This window comes from Phoca vitulina, unplaced genomic scaffold (assembly GCF_004348235.1).
Source record: "Phoca vitulina isolate PV1807 unplaced genomic scaffold, GSC_HSeal_1.0 scaffold3, whole genome shotgun sequence".
NCBI lineage: Eukaryota > Metazoa > Chordata > Mammalia > Carnivora > Phocidae > Phoca > Phoca vitulina.
The window spans coordinates 72,754,109-72,774,830 of record NW_022589706.1 but is presented as its reverse complement, the minus strand read 5'-3'; the positions used below and the strand labels follow the sequence as shown (position 1 = coordinate 72,774,830).

The 20,722-nt window shown below is 38.1% G+C and overlaps 1 protein-coding gene and 1 long non-coding RNA gene across 4 annotated transcripts in view; one reads left to right on the top strand and one right to left on the bottom strand.

The window, feature by feature from the left end:
• UNC5C (unc-5 netrin receptor C) overlaps positions 1 to 20,722 on the top strand; it is a 351,284-nt gene that overhangs the window by 243,907 nt on the left and 86,655 nt on the right. For both annotated transcript variants that reach the window (XM_032400872.1, XM_032400871.1), the window contains exon 4: positions 5,270 to 5,373. In XM_032400872.1, the coding sequence (XP_032256763.1) occupies positions 5,270 to 5,373 (104 nt within the window). The remainder of the gene's footprint in view (positions 1 to 5,269; positions 5,374 to 20,722) is intronic.
• LOC116630165 overlaps positions 1 to 20,722 on the bottom strand; it is a 62,717-nt gene that overhangs the window by 10,892 nt on the left and 31,103 nt on the right. Inside the window, exon 1 of one of the 2 annotated variants that reach the window (XR_004298889.1) lies at positions 5,257 to 5,339. The exons of the other annotated variant lie outside the window; for it this stretch is intronic. This is a non-coding gene — a long non-coding RNA (uncharacterized LOC116630165). Of the gene's footprint in view, positions 1 to 5,256; positions 5,340 to 20,722 lie in introns of those variants that run through there. 2 annotated transcript variants of the gene reach the window in all.

The window sequence follows — 20,722 nt, the reverse complement described above, 5'->3', positions numbered from 1 at the left end:
TAGGGCTTACTGGGCTTGGATGGTAGTGTGATGCATTATACACAAAACCGAGGCCTGTGCAGCCTCAACTTTCCAGTTGTAGGCCACACACATTCTTTTGGATGGTGTCAGACAGAGTTGCTAAAGGGATGGAGACATGAATTTCTGCCCCTTTTATAAATTTGCACATTGACAGGATGGGGCTTTCTTACACGCTGCTTTGGGTAGGCACTTCTCTCCCCATCTCTCCATGGAGACAGAAAATTAGTTCTGTCAAAGTTAATCTGAATGCATTTACAATCAGCCAAGTTTTAATTTTAGTCTGCTTTTGTGATTGCTTCCTTGGATTTGTATAAAGAATTTCCCGATATTTTTAATACCCAATCTTCTGGGACCCACTGTTTTCCCTGTTTTCTAACTCTTACCTGTACCTATAGACCCAAGTGTCCAAAAAGTCCATGAAAATTGTCCCAAGGGGAAAATTATAAGCTGTACTCTTCAAAGATTCATCAACTCCTCTATTATTTAAAAATGACTTCTTCTATTATTTCTCTTGGACACTGATCTGATTGGTATAGCTCCTTAAAGATCCATCACAACCAAGAAGTATTTTATTCAACACAGGAAAACCTCTTTCCCCCTCAAACTCATGTTTAAAATCTTAGTCTGTTCAGTCATTGGCCCTTATATGTAGCAAAAGAGACCTCTGAAAGCATCCAGACATTTATTTTCATTTTACCAATGAAGAAGGTGAAGGGCACAGTCTTCAGACTCCCAGTTAGCCTTCTTTTCTGTTTACCACCCCGTCAAAAAGTGAAGTTCATGTTTGTAGAATGCCATGATTGGCATAGTCCACATCATAAATAATTTGTAACCACAGTATTATTATTGTGAAAAAAATTCATTGAAAGCATCAAAATTTACAGTAAAAAATGAGACGTCATGTGTGCCTATGCATGTAGGTGTTCTGAAAGGCTTTCTTTGATTACTGTGTAAATGGTAAATAGAAATTCATATAGTTTCAAGTCTGATTCTACATCTGCTAATTGGATTTTGCTGTATGGATTTAGTAAGCCAATATTCATGTTCTTAAGTAAACATCTCTCAGAATGCATGCATATGACAAAGCTGATTTTTCCTTTAGTCGCTGGAATCAATGCCTAAGTCAGAGGTAGGCCAAGTTGACTTTGCAAAAGTAATCTATGTTATAATGAAAGGACTTTATACTTATTTTAGTATCAGCCTTAGAACTAATGGAAAGAAAACAGAAATGTAGAATCCTAAAGGTCTTCCAAGAGCAGAAATTCATCTCTTTTCCTGACAGGAATACCTACATTATTCCGTACCATTCTGTTTTACGTCTAATTCCTAGCTGACAAGTGTCCGTTTTTCATGCTTATTCATTCATCACCCTTGTGTTCTCTCTACCTGCAAGGCATCCGGCCTGCCTTCTATCACATCTCTACAAATGATAAAGGATATGCTTAAAATGTTATTACCCACCCTCCCTCGCAGAGTAATGTGGAGACCTACTGAAATTAGCAGCTGCTTTGCTGGACAGCCACAATATATTCTATGCTCATTACCCAACCTGAAAGCTAGAAAAGAGGTTTTATGGCAGAAACTGAAAGGATTTTTCAGGAAGAAGTATTGCCTCGTGGGGGGTTAAATATGAGATCATTTTAGAAATTACATAAAATTTATATGGAGTTTAAAGCCAAACCACTAAAGTGAAATAATTATCAGGCATTCAATGATGGTTCAGTTCAACCTGTCCCTCAAAGTGTGTGCCTCTGACGTGTGGTCACCATTCTCAGTTAGGAAACAAGGATTCTCATAAGATGTGCCTTCATACGGCAGGAATTTGAAACCCATGCCAAAAACTACACTGTATTCTAAAAATTATAGCATGCTGCATTCAGACCCATCACCCCTTAATGGTGCCGCTGACTTCTGTCACCGTAAAATTTGGCAAAAGAGCAGTAGGTTCCCATGATGGTCATATTCCCAATTCCTGTGCACCCCTCAACACAGCTTGGCTTCCACTTGCCCTTCGTGCCTAAATGTCCCAAACCAGTCCCTTCTTCGCCCCTGTGAGTCTTTCCCTGGATTTGTCCTGTTGGCCTCCCAACTTCTTAAAACTTTACTCTCCTCTTAGCTCCTCTGACACATGTCTGTTTGGTTCCTCTCTTGCCTCTTGGTTCATGCCATGTCATTTTGCTGGCAGCCTTTTCCCTCGAATGTTGGTGCCCTGCTTGTTGAACACAGTCTTTCCCCTGGTGATATAATCTAATCTATTTCCCATGCTTCAGCCATCTCCTAGACAACGAAGCACAAATCTCCTAGGAGGATTTTTTTTTTTTTTTTAAGTTCTAGGCCAGTGGTTCTCAACTTTGGGTGGATTTTGCCTACAGGGGACATTAGGCATTGTCTGGTTGTATTTATTTTGCCCTGGCTCGGAGGGGTGCTTCTGGTTTTTAGTGGGTGGAGTCGAAGGATGCTGCTAAGTATTTTGCTGTGCACAGGACAACCTCACAACAGAGAATTCTCCAGTCCCAAATATCAGTAGTACTGTGGTTGAGGAATCATGATCTGGGTTTATTGCACTTTCCATCTGAATATCTTACAGACACAGCAAACTGAACCTATACCAAAATACATTGCTATTTTTCCTTTCACTTTCCTGCCTAATTCGGTACTATTTCCTCTAGGGATGCTACCATCTTAACAACAGCAATAGAATTACTAAGAATATACTATTATTCTTACCTCCTGGCACTTTCCAAATACCTGAGTCTTCCCGAATGTATGATCTTTTTATTTCTAGAATCTGCCTTCTCCTCTTCCTCCTATTGCTTCCCCCTCCTCACTATGACTAGCTGAGTTCAGGACCCCGTCATCCCTCCTGATCTACTCAGATGGGTCCCTAACTACCTTCTGTCTCTTTACCACCACCTCAATCCATCTATCACAATGAGGGCAATGTGACATCTGATCTCCTTCATTTGCTTAAAAGCTTTTGAGGGTTTGCCATTCCTCAGCATGGCAGAAAGGTGCTTCACAACTAGACCTCAGCTTACCTTTCTAGTCTTGGGTCTTTATCTTACACATCGTCATCTTAAGTACCTAATCAAGTGTCAACCAAAGCATATAATTAATAAATATTAAAAGAATTTGTTTTAGCTATTTGGATACATATGTGCCTCACTCTTATCCTTAGCCCTCATTTTGTAATATGCCAATTAATTTAACCAAGAGTGAGTCAGTGGGTTCTTTAATTTGAGAACTAATTCCAATCATTATTTCTTCACCCTACCCTACATCAGATGGGAGTTTTTCAGTATGATTTTTTTTTTTTTTACAAACAAGGTATATGTTGTCAAGAACATTTTATCCTGTAAAAGTTGTTCATTGTTGCTATTCTTTTTATTAGTATTTGGCGTTTTGCCAAAGTTTTATCTTAATGCAGATCCAAAACAAAGAGAAGCTACTGTAGTGTGTTGTGCTGCCAAAGTGAGCACAAAGAGAAGCTACCATGTTAGAAGTGACAGACGAGAAAAGTTTTAAATGTTTGTGTTGGAAGGACACAGACGGACCAAAAGATGTGTGAAAGGGATGTGTGTAATAGCAAAATATGTACAAACCGAGGCTCAGCATGTTCTAATATAGCATGGATTATTTTGCTGTAAGGCTTTGAGTAATCTGATAGATATGTTTCTTATATGTAAAATAAGGACATGGTTTCAATAACTTGTAAGTTCTAATAATTCTGTGGATTTTAAGTGGTTTTTTTCTGCAATATCCTCGATTTCTTGATAATCGAATTACAAGAGGCCTTCTGCCAGAAATTCCGTCACCATTTGGAGAACCCCTTGTCTTACCTCAAATTGCACAGATCCATAATTTTCTCATAACCCCTAAGCTCTTGAAAGTTTTCTTATGCCAAGAAATTCAATAAATGGCAAGTATGTAACAATGGATTTTTCTCTCTATCCATTCCTCCAGATGGTACTTTCTGATAGCTCCTTGAAAGACATTAAGGATATGACCTCCAGAGTCTTTGGGTTTCTGCCCATAGTTCAGTAGGCTAAAATGGTACTTTTCAGTTCTTAAGCCTTTATCAGGGCCATGGCATGAAAGGATAGAGGCATTAATTTATAATCAATCAATGGATAAAATTCCAATAACTTTTCATTGGAAGAAGCTGAAACTGTACATGTATGAAATAAAGTATTGGGCATGTTTTTGGTTTGGGGTTTTTTGTTGTTGTTGTTAATGTTGCTTCAGAACTCTATGGTTGGATCATTTATTTTTTAATTTTGGTGTTTAAAATTACAAACTGATTTCTAATATGTTTGTGTCCACTTATAACAATTTTTAAAAGTCTACTGCATATATCTTAGCAACTATAACTATATAAATATGTAATTAGGCAGTTGCTATATTTGAGCAAAAATGACCATTTAATCTTCTAATTGAAGAATGGCTACATAATTACATATTGAGGTATTTCTAGACTCATCCTCCTAGCTCCTCTTTTTCTTGCTTCCTGTTTGAAACACCTCAAGAAGTCACATTCATTCTCTCAGGACTCCAGCATTCTATTTCCCACTCTGAAACATAAACTTCCTCTTGAGTTATTGATCAAAAGATGTCAGAGTTATTACAACTTTAATAATACCTATTATGAAGAAAGAGAAAAATATTTATGTATATAACAGACTCTGTGTAAGTATCATGATAATGGGGCTCTTTGGATGAAAAAATGTGATCACCATAATTGATGATCAAGTAATACTAAGGAAATGCAATTAATCATTTTCACTGATTGTGTAAATGAGGTTCTCCAAAGCATTCCATTGAAGATTAAAGTAGAAGCAGTTAATAGCCTCTGAATTTCATGTTTTCCACCACACAGAATATAATAGCCCGGATTATGGTACAGTACTAACAAAGTGTGGTTAAAAAAAATAAAAAGAGGGGCGCCTATATGGCTCAGTCATTAAGCGTCTGCCTTCGGCTCAGGTCATGATCTCAGGGTCCTGGGATTGAGCCCCACATCCAGCTCCCTGTTAGGCAGGAAGCCTGCTTCTCCCTCCCCTGCTCCCCCTGCTTATGTTCCCTCTCTCGCTGTGTCTCTCTCTGTCAAATAAATAAAAAATCTTTAAAAAAAATATAAAATAAAAAGATACATAAAATACTAAACTGGGATATTTTTATATCATTTTCCATAAATAAATAAATGTTAATTATTAGTTTTGTCATGTATTTTATTACCTGTGCTTTCCAGATCTACGGAAGACATTTGAGCAGGAACCCCTGGGAAAGGAAGTATCCTTGGAACAGGAAGTCTTGCTCCAGTGTCGACCACCTGAAGGGATCCCAGTGGCTGAGGTGAGTAACAAAAATTCTTTGCATTTAGCAATTGGCACTTAGTTATTCTAACAGAGGCCTAATCCATGGCTAATGGGGCAGTGAATTAGGGTATGGCATGATGAATGGTTGGGAATGGAGTCCTAACTGCCTGCTGCTGGCAAAACAGATTGATTGGGGACTGATTAATGACTTGGGAGTCAATTAGAATGCCCCACTGGACAAAGCCACAGGCAGCTTGGTTCAATTTTGTCATTCTCTTTCAAGAAATCAGAAACACTGCTTTATTGTATCTGGCACTTTTCATATAGAGAGGTGGTAAGACAATAATGTACTATCAATTTTATTATTGTTCTTGATCATATGCAACAAATGTAAAAAGGGTGTGTGTATGTGTGTGTGTGTGTGTATGAGCCTGTGCACCCCACATAGACATTTCCTGTTCCATGATGTAATCTACAGGCCATATCTACACACACCATGAATAGAAACATGCTTGAGAAATAACAAGTGTCAATTAGTTTCCTACCATGAACTTTCTATCAAGCTCTTTATTTTCATTTTTTGTTTTTGCTAAAACAAAGCCTGTTGATTGTTAATGAAGCATGACGAATCGGATACATGCCATGTTTTTCATTAGCACCAAACCATACAGTTGTCCTTTGCAAATGCCTGTCTATGGGGGATAGGCCTACATGACCACAAGAGAATACCAGGCCCTCCTTGAGCCATTCACCATCATAAAGCATACTTGTTAGGAAAATCGTCTAATACTGTGTCTTTCATTTGTTAACAAATAACTCTAAATTCTCAAAAATGCTACCTTTTATGATTTTTAGGAGACATCCTAATAGGGCATCAGACATTATTGCCCTAGCTAATCCGGTGTCCTGTGTGCCCAGAAACACTTCAATTTGACAAGTGACATACATCGCTGCCAACTTGTTGGTCCTTGTTAACCTCTAAACTATATTCAGTCCTTTGATATTTTTACTCTTTATTGCATGTATGGAAAGAGGCGTTTTTTAGTTGCCGCAATTTGGGTCTGCATATGGACCCGCTGGATTTTTGTGTGTGTGTGTAAAAATAAGCCCTGAATTCTCCCTATCTATGAAATTGCAAAAAAACAATTATTGACACCTCATCGTTCAAAAAAGTTTTGTAGCTGTACACTTACTATTAGATTTCTCATAGTTTTTCAGTCTTTTGAAGGTTGAAGCAAAGGTGGGAGTCAGCTCCGTTAGCTGGTCTCACAACAACAAGATTAAACATCTAATTGCTCTTTCCAAATTATTATTAATAATAAATGAATTAGAAATTTAGGCAAGGCTCTTAGAAAACAACTGCGTTTTTTTCTCTCACAGCCATTTATATCTCTCCATGTGCCAATGCGAAGCCTCAAAGTAGCACTCTTAATGAAGTTTCTTGTTTTACTCTGAAAGAAGAGAACTATTGTTTGCCTTGTAACTGGCATCCCATGGTACTTTCAAGCAGCGCATCGGAGACTTTGCATGATTATAGCTGTTTTATCCAACCACATCAAGACTTTATCTTCCAACACCGATATACAATATGATTTAGTGTAATGAAAGGAGGCAACTCTTTTCTATTCAGTATTTCATTTCACTTATTATAATAGTGCATCTGTCTCCTTCATTGTATTTTTAAAAATTCTAATGCAAACCGCCATTAAACTGCCTTAAAGATCAAAATATATTCTGAGTAACATGGGCATCCATAGCCTCATTTTTACCCAGCATTTCTTACAGATTGCTGATCCCTGCAAAGACTTTCAGTGATATGATCCTAGTAATTTTTTCATTTTTTTAGTCTCTCCAACAAAGTGGCTCACTTTGTCAAGAAGTAAAGATTCATGACTGAAACTAATTGGCTGTGAATTTTATTTGTATCATCAGTGGGAAAGAGACCAATTAACACTTGGCAAGCTCAAAAATCATATACCCATTTGACATTCAAAGAACTATATTTAATGTGGCTTTTTTTTCTCTTTTTTTTTTGAAGTCAGAAGACACATCAAACAGCCATGCTCAAGAGCAGGCTAGCAAACTCGTACGTAGATTCTTTCCAACACCTTTAGAATCACTAAGATCAGAAAGCTAATAAGTACCTTAATGGGACACATTACAATGGTCAGTTGCTTAAGAGGGGTAGATAAATGAATAAAGAAAGAATGAAATGTAACCTGGTGAATTAAAAGATTGTAAGATTATTTTAATTTTATGATAAATGCATTCATTACTTAATATTTAAATTTTTTGAAGAATCTAAAAGCATAAAAAGAGCGTAGAATGAAATATTGAGCTCTCGGATTGACTCTTGCCCTTTCTCGTAAATAAAATCAATCCTTAAGATATCAGGCTATACTGGCAAGGATTTGTGCTTCTTTTGCATCCAAGGCAAACGATTCTGAAAAACTCCAATGGTAAATGCTCAATGAATGCATGACTGATCAATTCAGTTGATCTTTGTTTTATAAGTATGTGTCTAGCTCCATTGAAGAAGTAGTCAGGTACATTATTTGCAGAATACGAGGCGGTAACTATTTTCTTCCTTCCCATACAAGTCAATAAATTTCTAAAGAACTCTACTAATCTTAAATTACGGTGGTATCACCTGTGATACAAATAATGGCAGAGGCATTTCTGAGGTCATAAATAATATTTAATATTACCCCTTATTTTGGCTTTAGTCACCACCATAGAATGTTAATCTCATTTCCTTACAGAACTCTAGGTGTAAACACAAGCATCACCATTTTTAACTTTTTGACTTTGGGCAAGGTATTTCAGTCCTCTGTACGTATGTTTTCTGAATTATTAATGGAGCTAATAATAATAATAGTATCTCTCCAGAGTGTAGTTTTGGAGTTTAATTGAGATGGTACATGTGAATCACTTAGAACATGCAGAAGGCTCAAGAAACATCAGCCACTTTTTGTACTATTATTATATTATCACCCATTGATTTACAGAAGACGGAATTCAACCTCTTGAATTCAGAATAGTCGCTGAGTGCACTGAACCTGCGCCAGTGCTGTGGGGCATGCAGAGATGAATCTTCTGTCCTATGAAGAACCACCACCAATATGCCCTCCTCTATTCTTTAGCCAGGACTTTGGTTAGAGTCCATAAATTCTACAAATGAAGATAGCATTGCAAGCTTTAAATAAGGAAAGGCCCTTATTTATGTAAATATCTCTTTTTAAAAAAAAGATTTATTTATTTCAAAGTTGGGGGAGGGGCAGAGAGAGGGAGAGAATCTCAAGCAGACTCCCCGCTGAGCGTAGAGCCCCACGTGGGGCTCGATCCCAAGACCCTGAGTTCATGACCTGAGCCAAAACCAAGAGTCAGTCGCTCAACCACCTGAGCCACCCAGATGCCCCATATGTAAATATCCACTTTATAAATGACTTGTTAATGTAAATATCTACAAGTCATGACATGCTGCTGTCATTTATCTGATTTTTAAAGTTACTGTTGTCCACTTAGTCATCATGGTCCCGGGACATTGGAGCCGCCTGCGTATTTTATTTCAGAGAGGAAATCTGGGCTGAGGCTACTGGTGGTAGTTCTCCTTTGCAGGGCCAAAGGAAAGAGAATGACAAAGTTTCAGAGGAGGAAGAGGCCAATCCAGATTTCTTGTACTCCCATCTCTACAGGTGGTGACCCTTTTGACTAAGAACTCACCTTAATACTTATTGGGTAAAAAAAAAATTATGCTGCGGGCACTCCAGGATAAACCACCTAGGTTTCAGGGTTCTAGGCTTGATGCTCCCTCCTCTGGTCTCCTTGCCAAGTCCTTCTTTTCTATTTTTTTTTTTTATTTAAAATATTTAACAACTACACAACTTCCTTAGCACAGGGGCAGAGTCTGAAGACCCTGTGCTGTATCAGGTATAAACCCTTTAGCTGCTGAATCAAAGGGTGGCCCAGGGAGCCATCCAGTATTGGGAAGGAGAGGGGGAGCACTCAGTTACATCACAGCACATACAGAATTATCTCAGAATTTAACACCAGGTATGGAAGAACCAATGTGGCTGGCCCATATAGACAATGATTTTATCTAGCCCCAACTACTACTTGTGTTGAAATGTATCTGTTGACTCTTCTGCCTGCCTGAACTGTGAAGAAATGAGCAAAAAGGGGGTTTGTTCATGTTTTATCTCTAATACCAGCAGACTGAATCTACCTAGGAGAGTCTCTGACTATATTTAATTAAATGAAGGAAAGAATCCCTGTTGGATATGGGTACCTTTCAGGAAATTGAGATGGAACTTTCCAGAAAAAAGATGTTTGTCACCCCTGAAGATGCAACCCTATTGAGAGAACTCAGTGTGAGGTGAGGGGATCCAATAGTCTAAAGCCTGAGAGCAAAGTTCCAACCCACTAGGACCAGGATAAAATAAAAGGGGGGGGGGGGGCGCATTGGGAGTTACTTCAGTTCAAAGAGTATAGGGCAGGTTAATAATACTTATATTAAAATTAAGAACAGACTAGACGAGAGAAAGAAAAACAACTACCAGAAACACTCTAAAATGGTATTGCCCACTATCTTAATAACTTTTTTGCTAGGACCAAGCCAAAAATATAATGTCTTTCTTACATTTCTGGAAAGGCATTTGCCTCCCTTTCAATAGACAAGCCTCCCCATTTCCCTAAACAAGCCAGAAAATCCATACGCTCATGAATGGGTGCAGGGTTGCTTCAGTGGTATAATAGCAGCATTCTGTGAAATGAATCCCTCTTTGCTCGTCTTAGTTTATGCCTAGAAAATGTTGCTGTCACATGGTGAGCCAGAAACATACTCAGAGATACTTTATGTCATCAGATTATCTCTTTTGGAGAGTACTGGGATCAAAACATCAATGGATACAAGATTTGTTGGCATGGCAGAAGGAGCAAAACTGAATTTTTCACTAAAACCTGTGATTTGTATCACCTTTAACAAGGGGATAATTGCTTCTCTAATTATAATTGAGCTATTTCTCATAGGAGTTTAATTGGAGGAAGAGGGCACAATGTTCAGCTTATTGACCCAGTTGTGCTTAGAAACCGTCATCTTATTTATCAACATTTGCATTTCTAATTAGCAAGTGGGAAAATATGGGTTGAAGGGCAAAAGAATAGATTATTTTGCTGAGTTTAGTCTTGATAAACAGGGAACAGATTTTTTTTTTTTAAGCTACTACTGCCAGGGCAAAAAGCTGCCGGCAGCTGGAGGCTCCACCAAATGTGCAGCATCAGGTGGCACTCCATCTAATTGATTATTAATATGGCTGCTGAACATTTTGTTTCATGAGAGGCATGCATGTTTCACTGCCGTTCCCTCATAACCGGAACTTCACGTTGATGCATTTCCATGCAGGTGCATTGTCTTCCGAGCTGTGCTTTATATTCTCTGCAGGCAAAAGAGCTTTAGAGAGGAAAGAAGAGTTTGAATACAAATCTGGGGAGAGATACTGCTTTCAGTGCCCAGTAAGATCTGGTGGAGCTTTTCCTAGCATGGGTGTAGCAACAGGAAGGGGTTTTTATTACGAGCTGATTATCAGCCTTGCAAACAGTTTTGCAAGAGCATTAGGTTCCCAGAGTAGTAGTCAGCTTGCAAGCTTTGCATTGGTTCAGTCAACAGTTGTCAGCGTCACCTCTTTATCATGGTTACCCCATGTGTTTTTCTTCCAATATCTGCCTCTAATAGTTATACACAGAGATCACCAGAAGCCCAAATAGCCATGTAAACCATGTTAAAAATAATAATAAAGTTAAATGATGCCAATTCTTAAATGATCAATTCTTTAAAAAAACCAGTAAGAAATTATAAACCCTTTCTGGACTCCTAACACGTTTGGGGCTTCACTGGTGCACATACATAGTGGTTCCTTTGAGCTATAGTACAACATGCACTTTTTATTTTTTTAGTCATTAATCCCTCGATTCAAGAAATATTTGTTATCTACTCACTGTGTGCTGGATACTTTTCTAGTATCCAGGAGATCCAAGTCAGCCAAACTCCCTAACGGGTTAAAAAAGAAAAAAGGACTAAACAGGAATAGAAATAAATGGTCAAGATACTGTCCTGCAATTGCAAATGAAAGGAAATAAGGCAAGGTCATTTTGAGAGGTTGATGGTTGCTGGGGATGGGAAGTCACTTTCAAGTCAAGGAGAATCTATCTGTGGAGGCACGATCCGACCTGAGGTCTGAGTGACCCAAAAGGATTTGGGTCAGGACGTTCCAGGCGGGGGGGAGCAAAATACCCTCAGAAGGAGTGGATGTGGCTATAGACTGAAAAGGGGCCAGTAGCTCAGAGACATATGTCGTGAAGCCGTGAGGAGGGCAGGAAGACCTTCAGTCAGAGGCAGGAGGACGAGTTTGTGGATTAACAGACATGGTAAGTAGCCTGGATGGATCTCTGAACACAGGAAAAGCCATTGGAGATTTTAAGTACGGAATTGTCATGTTGGGATATATATGTTTTTCAAAGATCATTCTCCCTGCTGCGTGGAAAATTGATTTTCACAGTGTAAGAATGAAAGCAGGGATCCATCTAGGGGACCTTGCCTTAACACAAGCAAGAGAAAATGGTTGTTTGTCTTAAGGTAGAAGTAAAAGAGATAGAGAGAGATGGAGAAGTAAAGGGGATACTTTAATTTCTGTGGGGATAAAAAATTCTGAACATGATTTTTAGAAAAACTTGATTTTATTCAATGAATAAAACCTAGAACCAATTTGGTCTTTCAGAAGAAAGGGAGATCTTCCAGGCTAAAGTGCAGCAGATCCACGAGAGTGAGCTTTTCTTAAATGACCTAAAATCAGCAATCAACAGGCCTCAGCTGTTTTCGAAGATAATCTCTCTCTCTCAGTGGCGCTTGAGCACGAGGCAATGACCTAGACTGTGTCTTTAATCACAGGGCAAGATGGTCTTTTATTTCTATGACCCTTATCTCTTGAGAAAAGTATATGTTTCTTCAATCAGTTCTCTTGCTTTGGAATTTCTTTCAGTGAGTCTCTCCATATGCCTAGAAGCACTATTTACTGTAAACTCACTGGGGGTGAGAAATGGCAATCCTAGAGAGCAGAAAGCCAATAATTTCTAATGGTGGCCAGACTTTGTTAAGAGTCCCACTTCTACTTGGTACATAAGAAGAAATGCTGGGAGTTCCTTATCCCTAAAGGCAAATTTGTAGTAAAGACTGGTTAGGAACTAACCATGGACTCGTCAATTTATGGTTCCTTTGCCCTGAAAAATTAGCATTTTAAGAACATTTCAGTGCCATTTTGCTCCCTTGGAAGAAATTATTAGATACAGTCATTCTACTTTGGGCATTTTTGGTGGTTGTCACTATTAGTTAATTTAATAGTTCATTAGGTCAATGTGCTTTTATCTTCTCATAGTTGAACTTAGGCTTTAGGAATGGAAGTTTTCAGATTTCAAGACAAGCTTGCCTCCGCAGTGTGGTCTGTGTACATTCAGCTCTCAAAAGCAATGAGCCAGACATATGTGCAATTAAGGGAGTGTTTCCTCAATAGGAAAACAAATTCCTTTCTTAGCAAATCCCTTCCCTTTGCAGCAGTTACAACTGAGCAAAATGTCACTACATTTTCCACTTGCTTTTTTTAATTCTTTGGCTTATTTTTTTTTTACAATCGTCTAAAGATACAGTTTCAACATGCTTGAAGACCAACACTTTTTTTAAAGCATAAAAACACACTTCCTTTCACAAACCCATTGAAACGTACAAAGTATTTTGGACAGTAGTCAACACAGAAGTGAATAAGCGTCTTACTTCATTGCAAATCTGACAAGCAAATGGATGCATAAACAAAGTAGCCTCTATTCTTGACAATAGAGAACATCTGCAACAATATCTCCACAATAGCTATGGGGGTGGTAGGAGGTGGAGGGAGAAAGTGCGTGTCATTGTGCACACTTTTTTTTTTTTTAATGGCCTTTTGCTTCTTGTTTTTTAAGGCACTTTTTAGCCACAACTTTTACGGGTAAAGAACATTTGTTTGCATCCTATAATGAAGACTTTCTTAGTCATGCAAGGGATGGTGAGAAGCTGTTGCCACTGTGAGAAATCAAAAGAAAATAATCCTAGGATTTCAAACTCTGGAGCAATTGGAGCCAACCCCTACCTGGTAAAAGTCTCCAGAAGGCTATTAGCTATGGACATTTTTCTTAGAATTGCCAAGACCTTACTATTCAAAGTGTGATGCATAGATTATCTGTATTGACATGACCTGGGAACTTCATAGAAAGGCAGAATCTCAAGCCGCACCCCAGGCTACTTAATCAAAATCTGCATTTTAGCAAGAACATTAGAACCAGTCTACATGCAGTACTGGTTTTCCAGCGAGGATGCACATTGGGATCACCTGGGAATTGGTAGGATGTGCAGCCTGGCTATCAAGATTTTTAATAGCTCCCCCGGTGATTCTAAAATCCAACAAAGTTTGAGAACCACTGGTCTAAAGGGCAGGGTTAAAACAAACAAATACAGGAAAAACTTCAAACTTATCACTTCTAAACTGGTCAGTAAAAGTTGGCAGACTCCCAGCTTCCAGCCAATGCTCCTTCTAGAAGCTTGGCTTGGCTCAGTTTTTTATTTTGATAATCACCCCATAATTGCTTCTCCCATTTGTTTGATTAATGTACCTGCATCCGACGATGCTGGGCTGAACTCCATTCTCTTAGGTGTACACATTCTTCCTAATTCTGTTGTGTCATTCTCAGTCTCAGTGTTCTGACTCAAGGGGCTCCAGTTTGAGTTCAACAGAGTAGCCTTTTCTGATGGATGTGGGTTTTTCTAGCTAATGGCTGCTAGACTCACTTTTCATGTTGGGTGGTATGTGGCAGTTTCTCTCTGTTAATTAGAACAAATGTGCCAATTATGTTAATGTTTCTCCAGATACCAATCAGTGAATAATTAGACACAACACATCTGTCTTTCACAGGGGAGTAGAATAGGAAAGAAAACTTCAAGGTGTTTTGTTCTTTATTATTGACGTATATGATTAGACAATTCCTTAACCAATCACATTGTTAACAAGTTCATGTATCTAAAGGGAAAAGGGTGCCAGTAGCTACTTGGGGGGGAAGCTGAGCACCTCTCATTGTTAGCAATTTTATGACCAAAGTCCAACTATCTCTAAAAAGATCTCTGTAAAGAATTTAATTGATCTCTCCTTCCTTTTTTTTTTTTCCATTTCACTGTCCTATCAGTAAAATGTAGGTATGTCATTTACCCTGAAGTACAAAAAGAAACAAGTTCTTAAGTAGAAGTATTTAAAATTCTCAAAAAGAACTCAGCTTTATTGATAGAAAAGATCACACTGAAAGAAATCACAAAACTCAGCCTATAGGATTATGTTGAAGGTGTTGTAAAGAGGTAAATCATGGTCAGATTTATAATTTGTTATACTTTCTGCTTATGTGTCTCCATGAACCTTAACTTTGGAGCCTTCTGATTATTAGAAAAATTATTTTGCTTCTGTTGTTTTATTGGCATTTGTGGCCTGTACGTGACATGGTTTTACAGAGATGGAGTTTAGCCAAATTATTTCCTAATACAAGTAATGCTTCTACCCTTGTGTTGATTCCGGCAGTATGGAGAAGAGACATATGAAACCAACACATGAGTCTTCCTGAAGGTAGTCAAAGCATATTCTAGAGATGCTTTTACATAAAGTTTTTTGTTTAGTGTAAAGTATATACACTCTAGCAAATATGGCTCATGTTCCTAATGTCTAATAATATTCAACTATGTACTTTTATCATCTAACGGTAAAACACCATCACTGTTGTTATAAGGTCTATATTACTGTGGTTTCAAATATATTGTCTCCATTGTTCTTTTAGAAACAGTCAGTCAGAAAATGAGAATGGAATTTGTTTTTATTATGTTCAATTAGCCAGCATATAGTACATCATCAGTTTTTGTTGTGTGTTCAACGATTCCTTAGTTGTGGATGACACCCAGTGCTCAGAATGGAATTTAGTTTGTAAATTATTTCTTCTTACCGTGGCACTGATTTGCTTAAACAAAATGTAGAAACGACTGAGAGCAAACATTTACTATATTTGGAAATAGTTATGATTGCTAATATTAGTTAGTGCCAGGCATTCCTAAAAAGCCCCTGATATATGCATCATCCTGGGATATGTTCTTTTTGCCCAGGGAGTTGGAAGGGATGAGGCAACAAGGAAAAAGTTCATGGTTGTTGATTTATTTTTGTTACATCATTTTGTCCAAAAATTTGTGTTTTATTTTTTAATAGTAAAACATGAACATAGTTAGGCTTTACACGATTTTAGTAGCAAACCATGAAACAAATTACTAAAGATAGATAATGTTTGGAAAATAATTATTTTGTGTAAATGAGTCCCCCCACTTTACTCTTAACATTAGAAGTTTGGGGCTCTGTCTTAGGTAGCTTAGCTTTTATGCTGCTTAATTAGAAAGAGGGGACGGGGGTGAATAAAGGTGAGAAAATGAGTGTGGGAAGTCAAGATTAAACTGGAGATTATAATTTATCCCGTATTTAATGATAAGCTATGAATGGATAATCCACTGGGAATGGTAATCCACTTTTCTCTGTCTTTGCTGATGATATAAATCAAAAATTAAATTTAAACTGAAAAACAAAGTTTTTAGGGGGGAGAGTTGAAGCATGAGGTTGTTGAATGCTGAAACGGCTGTTCAGAAAAGGTTGTGCAAGCCCAAGCCCTTGACAAATGATCTCCATGTTTTGCTGCAAAACCTTTTTTTTTTCCCTGACAGCACTTACATAGCCAATAGTTCTGAATTTTATAAAATATCAGTAACAGTAAAGCTATAAAACCATGCATCTAGGAGCCATAAAAAGAAAAGTTGATTCTTAAATCACACCACACACAGGAAGGGATGGCAGTTTTATACATCTTTTCTGGGAACACACAATATGGGGTCAATATGCTCTAGTCCTGAAACTTATAATCAAATTGGGATTCATTCATCTTCATTAATAAAATCATGTTGGTGTTTTGAGAACCCTCTGCCAGACTGAAGGCATCAATGGAACTGAAAGACCCAACTGTTGGAGAGATTTCTAAACATTTTATCTTCCTAGAAGAGCTGGGAACCAGTTCTTATATAGGAAGGCTAGAAATATGACCTCTCTTCTGGTACATACCCTAGAAGGGATTGAGGCTGTAAACAAGGGGAAACTTTCCTCACTGGGAGAGTTGTATGAATGAAGACTCATAAACTAATACCAATAGCCCTATGCAGTGGAAAATTGAAAGATTTCTCCCAGTTCTTGTTTTTTTTTCCTGATTAGTATTATGAATATGAAGATATGTACTTCTTAATAGAGACACTAAGGGACACTGAATCATCAACACTTAAAATACACTTATGCAGATATAACTCTGTTTGGGGTAAACTCAGTCTTGGAGAAGAAGCAATTAAATTAGATTTATTGCCTGCCTCCTAATTCCAGGTGCTTTCCCTTCCGTATCTCATTAAATCCTCCTACAACGCTGGGAGGGATAGTCCTTCCCTCTGTACACGTGAGCATCGTGCTTCTGGGAGCTTCCAGCCTGCACAAGGCTGCAAACTTAGCAAGTAGGAGGACCGGGCTACAGAGCCAAGTCTGGCAACTCCAAAGTCCATATTTTTCCTATAACAACAACAACAACAACAAAAAAAGTTTTATTGAGTGTATGTTTTGGAAATTCAGTTCATTAAAATGACACAAATTGTGTGTAGCCTTATTTGATTGATTTTCATGAGTTAATCAGATAGTATCCGGACAAAGATGTCTTTTGGGGAGAAGTCATTTATTTAAAAAGTGTTAGATCATCTCATCAGTTTTCCAAAAGCAGAATAAACATGTTGATTTGTGTTATTTGTTGTTATTATCTACACACACTTTATTAAGAAAGTGAAAATTTTAGAATGTGAAAGAAAAATTAAACTCAACTTCTGGTCCATTTTTTTTAGAATATCTCAATGATTTTTAAACATACTTCATTTGGTGATGTTCAAGAATTTTTTTTCAAAATATTTTGCTAAAATGAAATTAATTGGTATGATTGAGATATATATATTCATTCCCAGGTCACATTTTTTTTTGTTTGTTTGCTTGTTTATCACAGTACTTGCTCTTAGTTCTGTGACAAGCAGTACTTTGCAGTACTTAGAAGTCCTATTTCAACTTCTAGAAATCAAAATATATGCATTGCTAAGAATCTAACATTTTGATTGTCTGCAACTTTAGATGTCATAATTATTAAATATTTTGTCTAATTTCTAGCACCTGCAATAATCCTTAGTGCATATTAGCTATTCAATGGATACTCAGGGAGTAAACTAATTTTAGGTAGATCCTACTGACTTATATTTTCCTGTGCATTCATGTCTTTGTTTCTTCTCTCTGAATGTGGCTACATATCTCAATTAAGGGAATGTTTCTTTACATATACTTTCCACTTTTTAGTAGTGGTTTTATTTTCTATATGGTTACTCATTCATGCCTTTGTTCATATATTCATTCATTCATCCATTCTTTCACCACACTTCAGCCATGAAGGCTTTATTTCTGCTTCTCAGATAGTGACTTTTGTAATTGCTCTTCCCTGTACCTGGAACACTCTGGCTCAGTATGATTGGCTCTTTCTAGATACTCATGTTCTAGTCATTAGTCAGCCCTGCAGAGAGGCCTTCCCTGTCATCTAAAACAAGAGTCAGCAAACTATAGCCTGCTGGCCAAATACAGCCCACCACCTGTTTTTGTAAATAAAGTTTTATTGGAACACAACCATGCTCATTCATTTACATATTGTCTATGCCTACAGTTTAGAAACCTTGGCGCACAAAACCTTAAATACTTAGTATATTACCCTTTACAGAAAATGTTTTCTGACTCCAGATCTAAAACACTGTATGGCACTGATTATTTTTTTCTAGCCCTAAGGACCATTGAAATTATCCAATATATTTATATTGTTTATATATTGCCTTCTCTCTTGGGAATCACTTGGAGGGCAGACTTTGTTTGGTTTATTGATGCATCCCAGGTACCAGGAATAGTGAGGTCACCTAGTAGATACTCAGCAAATATTAATTGGATAAACAATAAATAACATTTTGAACATCTCTGCTAGGATACTGTGCTAGATACTGTGAACACAAAACTAAACATATATATTCAGATCCACATATATATTCAGAGATGTATCACATTGGAGATATCATATACACATAAGTAATCATGCTCTCAAGAACTCCCAGGCACAAACTTTACACATATCATTACAGTACAGTATGATAAATGGTTTGATAAGATTGCTTCTGCTGCACATAAAAGGAAAACAGACAAAAAGTGTTTCAGAATGAAGGTGTCTTTTGAGGTGAATATTGAAGAATGGGTAGAATTCTCTCAGCAGAAAAGGAGGAGAAAGGCATTCTGGGTAGAGTGATGGAAAATGCAATGAGTGGCCATGTTAGTGTTGATCACATGCTAAGGAAACTTCAGAAAGTTCAGTATGTCCAGAGAGTAGTATTAAGTGATCAAGGTGAAGCTAAAGCAATAATTGAGGACACTTGTAAAAGATTTCATGTGAAGTTTGGATTTTAACCTAGAAACAATGACACAATAAAGAACATTTTAATTGAAGCTACTGTTTTTAAGATTTATTTTTCAGTAAGAATTATTGGAATTAAAATAGTATCACAGTACTTAAGAGTAGGGGTAGAGAAGAGAAGCCAGGTTTGAACAAACATTCTAGGCACCATCCATAACTGAATAGAATAGTTTTTGAAGAAAGGCACAAGGATTCCTGTAAGCTCTGAGTTTAGGACTGGGAGGATAACGAATCCATAATTAAACAGAAAATCAGGAGGACCACATTTATAGAGAGAGGAATGACGTGAGGAGATACTGAGATCAATTCAATACCTGTTCTGCATTTCGTATTTATTGAGCATTCAGTTGGAGTTATTGAGAAAGTAATTGAAAATCTGAATGGAGTTGAATGAACATTAGGACTGGAGTTAATGATTTTTGAGTGAACAGCCATGAGTGTGAAGAAGATCACCAGTGCATATACGCCAGTGGTTTGCAAACCTGGCTGCGCATTAGCATTACCTGAGGAGCTTTTAAAAACACCAAGGCCTGGGGCGCCTGGGTGGCTCAGTCATTAAGTGTCTGCCTTCGGCTCAGGTCATGATCCCGGGGTTCTGGGATCGAGCCCCGCATCAGGCTCCCTTCTCCAGGGGAAGCCTGCTTCTCCCTCTCCCACTCCCCCTGCTTGTGTTCCCTCTCTCGCTATGTCTCTCTCTGCCAAATAAATAAATAAAATCTTTAAAAAAAAAAAAAAAAAAACCAAGGCCTGGACCCTTCATATGCCCAATTCAATCAGAACCTCTGCAGGTGAGGCCCAGGCAGGAGCAGGTCTTAAAACCTCCCTGGGTGATTCTGATGCACAAAAGTTGGGAACCACCGCTATAAAGTTAAAAGAGAAAATGAAAGAGAGAGCCCTGCGGAGGACAGTGTGAACTATGGTGGATAAAATAAAGGGACCAGGGAAAGAGGTTTGAGAAAGAACAGCTAATTACATGGTACAAGAGTGGCATAGGGAAAGACGATGCTGTTGGTTTGTTGGACGGGGCAGCGAGGGAGGTCGCTGGTCACCTCTGAAAGTGCAGTTTGAGTGGTGAGCGTGAATCCAGACAGCTCTAAATTGAAGGGTCAATGGGCAGATGAATAGTGAGGACAGTTTAGCCACCAAGGGAGAGAGGAGATGAAAGTGAGGCTGAGAAGAGCAGGTGTGTCACAGAGTAATTTCCTTGTTGGTTGGTTTTTAGGATGGACAGGGGACATGTGTGTGTTTGTGGGTGACCTGACACGGAAGGAAGGAAGAGCTTTGAGAGGAGTTTATATCTTTTGGCCTTATTTGGTCTGTTAAAAAAAAAAAAAAAAGACATATGTCATCTGCTTAGATTAAGGAAGATCACAAAAAATATTGAGTAATATGTTGATGACCCGGGGCCTCAAGAAGTCAGAGGGGGACAAAGTGAGCAGTGAGTGCAGCTCCTGAGTGCAAGATTCTATGAGGCGGAGGTGGGAATTGGTCTCACAAGTGGGGCAAACGCCTTCTACAGAAACTTGCTCCTTTTCCCATTTCCTAACATTTTTCACTAGAGGAAGATGACCTTATTTGTGTTTGCCTTTTCTTGATTGAATGTTGAACAAGGTCTCACAATATGAAGATTGCCCTTTACAGAACTGTCTCACGTTGCTCAGCATCCTTGCCACGGAGCACGTTGCTTAAGAAAATAACAGACCACAGAGTGTTCAGTTAGATTT